Genomic DNA, 9,157 nt, shown 5'->3' on the forward strand with positions numbered 1-9,157 from the left:
TAATTTTCAGTGAAGAAAGATATTTGAGAAACAATATTTTAACCAACTCAAGAAGTTAAGATAATACCTGGATGGAATATAAAGACTGAGTGGTTATTTTAAACAAGATGACAGTGACTGTTGTTGAAATGGGATCTTTATTTCTAAGGGAAAAGAAAAGGACACGTTTTTAAAAGTTGTATTTACACCTATTTGATGTCAGCTCTGAACAGATGGAGAGTCCAGCGTATCCCCACTTTGTGTTGTAGGATATTTAGCAGATACTAGAATGAACAACTGTTTTTTTTAGAAGTACTTTGACGTTGAAGAATCCTTGTGGAAAACAGTGATTATTTCCCGTGATATGTAGAGTTGTTTTGCTGAAGGGGCTTTGCAGCCATCCCACGACTTTGGTTACAAGAAGCTGCAGGTATATCTGAGGTTCTTATATTATTATGTATTGCACATGATACATAATAAAAGACTGGAGCCATGGAGGCATGTGATGTTCTCCTTCAGTAAGACATGTAAATCAAGATTGGGGACCTTGGTATGAGGAAATACTTTGTGTAACAATCAATAAATACACCTTTGTATGGCTTTCGGGGTTCATTCTATCACAAGAGGCTGGACCTTCCTGCTGCCACATTGGCCTTAAAATTTCATCTTGGGAGTGTCTTCTTCTTCAGCTGTCCCATGCTATACAGTGCACCCCAACATCTTTGGGATAATATATATATATATATATTTTTAAAGACAGTATACTGTTATGTAGCCCTTGCTGTCCTCAAAACTTATGTTCCTTCTGTGTTAGCCTTCCTTCTGAGTACACTACACTATATCTAGATATTAGCTTATTACTTTTTGAGGTAGATTCATTAAGTTTTGCTTGCAGGTTCGCTCTATTATAGTGCTAAGACACAGCCCCCTGCTATCCAGAGCTGTTTTGTGAGATTATTATCAAGAGTGCTTTCACTATTACCCAAAACAGTAATTTGGTTTTTGGTTTTCATTAAATACTACATGAGGCTATTTTTAACAAACAAAACAAAAAACACTTAGTGCAAATTACAGACTAAATTTTCAACAATCTAGACATTTTTAAAAAGTATTATTTTACCTTGAGCTTGCAAATGGGCTCCAGTAAGACGTGCCTGGAATAGACTAAAAATAGAAAACACATATAGATCTTAATCTTACAGTTTAATATACATCTATATTGAAATGGAAACTAAATATAACAGACAATAAAAACAAAAAAAGAAAAACTGAGTTTCAAGTTGCTTTAAACTTCAGACATAAAATTCTGGGAATGTTTATATTAGAAAAGTCTTCTTTTTACACAGTTTATATCATTATTTTTCAAATTCACCTAGCACATGCACGTTTTTTCTCCATGAACCAAGTCTACAGATGTTAAAACTCAAAAATGTTTCAACTACTACTTCACATATTTTATAATCTGAAACAAAATGATTATACTATTTCAAGGAAATCAAAATATAAAACTTAGACCACTGTTTTGAAAGACAATGGGTTATATCACTCATGCTCTGTAAGAACTCCACACATACATCATTTCATAGCACTTTTGCATACCAATTTGACCTTTTAAAAACTGTGCAGCTCCCAAGCCTGACATTTGTGGGTAATGAAAGCGAAAGTGTATAAATACACAACTAAGCACTAAATTTTGATTGATTCATAATTCAAACAAACTAACGGTAACAAAACCATTTTACCTGACGGTTTGAAAAGGTACAAAATTAGATACTATTAAAGAATTACTTTATTAGGTGACATAGAATAAGTCCATAGATAACTTTTTTTTTTTTGGTTTTTCTGTGTAGCTTTGTACCTTTCCTGAAATTCACTCTGTAGCCCAGGCTGGCCTGAACTTACAGGGATCCACCAGGCTTTACCTCCTGAGTGCTGGAATTAAAGGTGTGCGCCACCATCACCCGGCTATAGATAACATTTTTTAAAGAGGATTGCAGTGGCGTTTGAGAGAAAAGATTCTCCATCAGTACAGGGACAGTGAGACTACTCAGCAGGTAAAATGCTTTTGCCAGGCCTGATCACCAGAGTTCAATCTCCAGAAACCTCTGACCTCCACACACTTGCAGTGGTGTTCCTGCCCCAAACAAATAAGTTAAAAAGACAAAAAAAATATCATTAGTAGAGAAAAAAAAAAGATCAAGGGGCTGGAGAGATGGCTCAGAGGTTAAGAGCACTTGCTGCTCTTCCAAGGACTCAGGTTTGATTCCCAGCACCTAGATGATGGTTCACAACTGGATCCAATGCCCTCTTCTGGTCTCTGTGGGGACCAGGCATACACATAGTTCACATACATACATTTAGGCAAACTACCATATTTTAAACAAACTGTTAACCATTAAACATACTGATTTTTCTTATGTAAATTTGAAGATTCTTATAATAAATTTTTTTAAAGCACAAATACTATAGTAAAACTGAAAAAAATAGGTAAGTATATTGAATGCTGGCAAGTGGTGTAAATAGTAGGTCTTCAATTTGTCTAATGAGAATGCAGAAGAAAATCTTTAAATAGATGGTTTGGTTTTATGTCCCACATGCCTTGAAACTGTTTAAACATACTTTTATTCAATTATTCCAATTCTAGATGCTATCAAAACAAGGTAAATGTAAGAAATATATTATCTTTAGGGGCAAAGATCTTGACATATAGTATGTATGTAGCAAGACTTTGTAAAGCATGTTTGCAATTCTGTAATATAGCAAGAAAAAAGCTTTCTATATTTTTAAGTTTTCCTAAATGAGACATTTTTAATAACAGAAAAGTAACAGAACAAAAACATGTGTGTGCAAAAAAACAAGGTATTCGTTGATATGCAGTATTTACTATGGTTTGAATTGTCACCAAAACTCATGTTGAAACTCAGTCCCCACTGGGAGGATTTATAAAATGTTATCTCCAGCAGTGGTGGCACAGGCCTTTAATCCCAGCACTTGGGAGGCAGAAGCAGAGGCAGAGGTAGGTGGATCCTTGTGAATTTGAGGCCAGCTTGATCTACAAAGTGAGTTCAAGGACAGCCAGAACTGTTACACGGAGAAACTCTGTCTTGAAAAACCACACACACACACACACACACACACACACACCAAGGTTATCTCCAAAATGTGATTAGATCAAGAGAGCTCTGTCTTCATGAATGGACAAGTCTATTCATGGCTTAAGAGGTTATTCTGAGGGGACAATTTGTTCTGTCTCTTGTATGTGCCCTTCTTGTGATGTGATATTCTGTACTGCCTCACAATTCTGCAGTCTAAAGTGACATTACAAAATCTGTCACGCACCATCCTAAGAACAGTATGAAGCTCCGTGTTTGCATTCAGACCTACAATACACAGACAGTATGACTTACAGTTAAAGTAGATATACAAAATATACACAAAGGAAAAGATGGGTTATAGACTTTTAAACTACCTGTATTGTTGTTGTAGTAGTTCTTTAGGTTCAGCCTGGTTTTGAATTCCTCTCCGAAAAACAGCACTGGCATGCTGCAGTGCTCCCTGGGCTTCCAGATGCCCCGCCCAAGATATATACAGAGGAGATGACTTGGTTCCAATTCCCTGGTTGTACAGGAACTCAAAAAACTGATGGAGGTCATTGTTGTACTCAGCCTACAGAAACCCAGAGCAGAACCACACAAAAACAATGAGGTATAAAGAGATAGTAAATGGATATAGGGGGCAGCTAGACAGGGAGAATGACTTCTAATCTTCCACACTAGGAAACTGTGGTTGATAATTTTATATTCCAAAATAGCTAATAGAGAGGGTTTTGATTTCCAACACATAGAAATGATAACTATTGGAGGTTATATACCAATTATTCAGATCACAACGCCATACATTGTTTACATGTTGTTACTCTATTCCATATGAATAACTGTTATACACAAGACAACCAAACTGCTAGGCTGGGTCTGTCCCAGAACCTAGAAAGCCCTACATTGTTTAATCTTCATGAAAGTCTAGGAATGTATTGTATAGGTAAAGACATTATGTTGTTTTCAGATGATAAATCTAAAAATTATCTCTTCCCTTGATATTCAAGGATTATGAAAGTATTTCACAAAATACCGATTCAGTATTTCACAATGATCCATTACATGAAATATTGCTTTAGTCTTAACCTGAGGTTACACAAGTTCCACAGGGTGCCTTTAATTACAGTATTTTATAATTTAGGGAACAATTTCATGTGCACTTTATCTATTCCATATGATTTTATTACTAGAATTCATAGCCCCAAGCTTTCATTTCAGATTAGATTGAAGAAGAGTTCTATTCTCTTTTAACAGTTGGTAACAATATTTTTTTATTTTTTGGTTTTTTGAGACAGAGTTTCTCTGTGAAATAGTTCTGGCTGTCCTGGAACTCACTCTGTAGACCAGGCTGGCCTCCAACTCACAGATCTGCCTGCCTCTGTCTCCTGAGTGCTGGGATTAAAGGCATGTGCCACCACCACCTGGCTTTGTTAACAATATTTTAATTAAAAACGTGTTCCCAGTAAGGATTATTCTACCTGTACTGCATGATGTACAAATCTTAACTGGTTTTCAAATTCTTTTTAAAATGTGTTGTTTGTTATATTTTTATTATTTACAATGATTTTTAAATTTAAATACATTTTGATCATATTCTTCCCCTCCCCCAAATCCTTCCAGATCCTCTCCTCCTCCCTACTCACCCAATTTGAAGTTCTTTCTCAAAAAAATAAAACAAAAAACCAATACAACAACCCTCCTCAAACCTAGAAAATAGAATACATCAATGCCCCAAAAGGAAAAAACAAAAAACAACAACAAAAAAGTCGCAACCAAATAAAGCACACAAAAAACTGTGAAGTCCATTATTTGCTGGCCAACTACTCCTGAACAGGAGACCTGAAACTCCACATCAAAGTTGAACAGGACAAACCAAGAGAAGGCACAAGAGTCAGAGACATACTTGTCCCCACACCCAGGAATCCCACACAATCACTGAACTGGAAGTCGTAATGCAAATATAAAGAGAGAGTCCTACCCTACTACAGCCCGAGACTGCCTTCTCCTTTCAGCACTACAGTTAGTCTCTGAGTTAAAACTCCCAGAGACCTTAGCATCTAAGAGCTCTTGCTTATTTCCTCTCTCTCAAGCACAGTTCTCCTCCTGCTCCTCCTTTCCTTTTTTTGAGACAGGGTCATGCTACATACCCTTGACTGGCCTGGAACTCACTATGTGGACCAGGCTGGCCTCAACTCAGAAATCTGCTTGCCTCTTTCTCCCAAGTGCTGGGATTAAAAGTGTGAGCCACCACAACCGGCTTCAACCACATTTCGTATCCAACAATTCATTTAACTTTCTGTTTCTATCTCATGTTGGAACATACGAAATAAAGAAGAGTTTTAAAATTAAATCACTGATTCCTCAATATTTCAAAAGCTAAGACTCTAAAATACATACCTCTGACTATATAACTTCTAAAAAAGTTCATGAATATAAACAAGAAATTGATATGGAAAGGCAGTCTAAAATGATCTTAACGGGGGAGGGGACCAAAAGTAAAACATTATATTTAGTTATCTACCTGAAATTATACTCACAAATTTTAAGCAATAATTGATGAATCTTGAGTCATTATGGTACCTCTTCTTATCTAAAAATTCCTTCATTAAATGTTGCAATAATATCATCAAGTATTCTTTATTTTCAGGAAAATTCTCTTCTATCCACTTCATAAAGCTAGAAAAATATGGATATTAGTTTTCCACAGGGTAGCATATGGTTCCTTTGTTTAAAGGAAAACAAACAAAAAAATACACACTAACCTTTCCCACTCCCCAAGTGGGTCATTACCCTGGTAGCTTTGCATATGGGCTTCAAACATGCTAGAATAGAAAAGTACATACATGAGAAATTAGGAATAATTCCTAGAAGCCAAAGATACATTCTACATCATGTTATCTATATGCTTGAAAATGGAAATTTTGAATATCAACCCAAACATCACATAAAAGGACAATCATTTAGAGGTGTTCAGAAGAATCAGAAGCAGTATTTGCCCCCAGGTCAATCTAGATTCACTGGTCCCTAATGTCACTGCCACCCAGTGGGACTGAGACAGGTCTACTCAGGCCCTTCTCCTTATTCTCAGGAGCACAGACAAGATAGGGAGTTAGAATAAGATGCAAAGAAAGCCTCTCCTTTGGTGGGACAGCCCCAGAGACAGTTTGCTTGAGTCCAAATCTAACCCTGTCCCAGAGGAAAAGCTCACGATGACAGTACTGGTAAACACCCACAGAGCTCCTAGAGGACTTTCCTTTCCTTACTTCCATAGCACCTAGCCACAGCTCAAGGAGCCAAGCAAGCAAATCAAATTCCAATGACCTCGGGTTGCTAGGGGGTAAACAAAAATCATAAAAACAGTGCCCTGTCACATGAAGTAATAAAAAGGGGAAGGGGGTGGCAAACTAAGGAGTAAGCATAGGGCAAAAGCTGTCTTTAGTGACATGTGACCAATGCTAGATAGCTACCAGAGCCCTGTGAGGGAAATCAAAAGGCTGACAGAACTTGAGGGACAAAGTCGAGTTCTATCTGCATTTTAACACGTCTTTGTTCTTTCACGGAAAGGAACAGGGGTGGGAATGCGAGTAGGAATGGGTTAGGGAGCAGAGTCCTAGTGGGTAGTATGTGGGACCAGGAGAGAAGAGCTGGAGTACAGCGCCAGAGAGGCAGGATGGGAAGAAACTGTATTCTGAACAGGAAGCAAGTTGAATAAACCATCCTAGGTTTTCAAACTGAGAAATGATAAGATTAGGGGAAAAGAATTTAAAACCAGCATTTTTTTTTTCCAGAAAGGACTAGAAAAATCAACCTCCAAATACAATTCACTGGCATACTGAAATGGTTATTCAGAGAAACTATAGACAGCAATGGCTCTTTCATAATTTTGTGCACAGAAGTAGCATAGATTTTAGCATTTCTAGTATTTTTTAAATTAAGTCAAGGAATTTCACTTTTTGGATTCTTTTCAGCATGTCTGAATTGCTAGCGCCACTACTTTTGTCCTTTGAGGTTCTTATTTAGCAAAATAAGAGCACAACACTCAACAGCCTCACACCGACCCTACTCCCCGGCAAAGTGGCTCACACACACTGTAACTTAACACCAAAACATCTATCGTTAAAACAAGCTAGCCTTTTAAAAGTCAAAATACCTAGTTTCTTTTTTTAAATGGGGAGGGGCTTTCAAAAGAGAGTATCTGGTAGATACAATTAAAAATTAAATTGCTCTATGCCACTAGGCTTTGGGTACCTGACTCTTCGGATACCCAAAGGACTGATAAAAATAAAAGTTTACTTCCTGTAATATGATTTAACAGTTTTAAAAGGTTTTACAACACAGGCTGGGTAAGACAAAAAATAAAATAAAATAAAATGAAAAATAAAAAAAAGACAAAGAAAAAAGCAATCAGTGTGGGAACTTAAAAAAAATCTGCTTGCAGGTAGAAACAAATGACTCAACAATAGCATCTTCCCCCCATAAAGTTCAGCTTCAGGTTTGTTTGTTTTTTTAAACCTAGCAGGTAAATGAGAAACAGTAAATTCTTTCCCTAGGTGACCAGCGTTTTTATTAAGAGACTGAAATCCTCTCCTAAACACTCCGCCACCCAAGGTTTGGGGACTCGAAGGCGGGGCGTCTGTTTGGAGGAGGTCGGTTCCCCGCGGAGAAGACGCACGCCGCGTCGGAAGGTCCGCACGCCGCCCAAACCCCGCCACGGGACGGCGGCCGCTGCAGCTCCCGCTCCAGGGACCCCGGGCCGCCGCCGCCGCCGCCTTGGCTGAGCCCTGGTGGGGCCCAAGGGAACGGCTGAGGAGAAAGCCCGGCCGAGGCACCCGGACTCAACCGCCCTGGCCGGCTCTCAGCGCGGCTCGCGCCCTCACTCCACCTGAGGGACACTTACCGGAAGACATTTTCTAGGTTGTCCATGACGCGATAAAGCGCACGGCGGCGCGACACCGAACCAGCCGCCGCCTCTCGTCACCGACCCCGGAGCCGATTCGAATCCCCCGCGCAGCCGCAGACGTAGAGCCGAGCGTTGGCAGCGCGCCTGATCATTGGTCTCAGTTGAGGGAGAGCTGGCCAATCGCTGGGGCCGTTGCTAGGAGACGAAGTCCCGCCCCCCCAGCACCGGCAGTTCCTCCCACTTCCCCCTAGCCTTCGGGGGAACCCTGGCCTAGGTGCCGTTTCCGCTCTAGTGAGACGCTAACCATTTTACACAGGGATTATTATTGTTATTTTTAGAAACCATATAAATTGCGGCTGGGTTACAAAATTACACCACCAGGCTGGACTTGAGGACTGTGTGACTCTTTGCGCCTTCTTGGATCCTGAGAGTCGCGAATCTTTGCTTAAATAACAGAAACTGCTTAGCTGGTGAGCGGATTCAGCGGGTAAAGGGCTGACGGTATCCCGGAATCCACAAAGTGAAAGGGAAGAAAACCCACTTCCTCAGGTTGTCCTCTGATCTCCACACGCTCGCTGTGGCACATTCACATATAACAAATGAGGAGACCACAATCATCCTGCACCTAAACTCACACAGTCAAACCCACACATATGCGTAAAAAGAAGTAATTTTTAAAGAGTCCAGATATCCAAGAATAAATACATAACACGTTCACGCGCCCTAAGAGTGAGTTGAGAAATAATCTAGTCTTCTCTGCTTCTTGAGTTTTAATAACTTCCCACTTTGCCTCTCAAGGCTCATTTGACCAAAGCAAGTAGAACATAAAAAGCTCATGTGGTTACCTTCCTGTTTCTAGCTGTCCAATGAGTGTTTCAGCTCCCTTAAGTTGCTAAAAAAGATAAATTGCAGCTCTGGACAGGTAGATATTTCCTAATCTAGAGAAAAGAATTAAGAGTGACTTCCCATTTGATTTCTTAAAATCATCTAATTAGAGGGATGGTTCTGATACGTCTTTTATAGCTTGGCACTAAAATATTGCCTGTAATCATGATAGTCGCAGATATCAGAATATGGTAAGCACCACTAGGGGGAGTTCCGGGTTCTTGTGGTCCATGTGGAAAGTAGCAAGCAAAATAAAAGATTAAGAATACACTTCCCAATTCTAGCACTTGGGAGGCAG

The 9,157-nt window shown here is 39.4% G+C and overlaps 1 protein-coding gene across 1 annotated transcript in view; it reads right to left on the bottom strand.

The window, feature by feature from the left end:
* Bub1 (BUB1 mitotic checkpoint serine/threonine kinase) overlaps positions 1-8,035 on the bottom strand; it is a 32,609-nt gene extending 24,574 nt beyond the window's left edge. Inside the window, exons 1-5 of the mRNA XM_052725796.1 lie at positions 7,972-8,035; positions 5,837-5,896; positions 5,612-5,750; positions 3,449-3,645; positions 1,100-1,143 (exon numbers count right to left, since the gene is read on the bottom strand). Coding sequence (XP_052581756.1) covers positions 1,100-1,143; positions 3,449-3,645; positions 5,612-5,750; positions 5,837-5,896; positions 7,972-7,997 — 466 coding nt within the window. The 5' untranslated portion in view covers positions 7,998-8,035. The remainder of the gene's footprint in view (positions 1-1,099; positions 1,144-3,448; positions 3,646-5,611; positions 5,751-5,836; positions 5,897-7,971) is intronic.
* Positions 8,036-9,157: the final 1,122 nt, after the last annotated feature.

This window comes from Peromyscus californicus, unplaced genomic scaffold (assembly GCF_007827085.1).
Source record: "Peromyscus californicus insignis strain IS unplaced genomic scaffold, ASM782708v3 Scaffold_7__1_contigs__length_154581171, whole genome shotgun sequence".
NCBI classification, from domain to species: domain Eukaryota; kingdom Metazoa; phylum Chordata; class Mammalia; order Rodentia; family Cricetidae; genus Peromyscus; species Peromyscus californicus.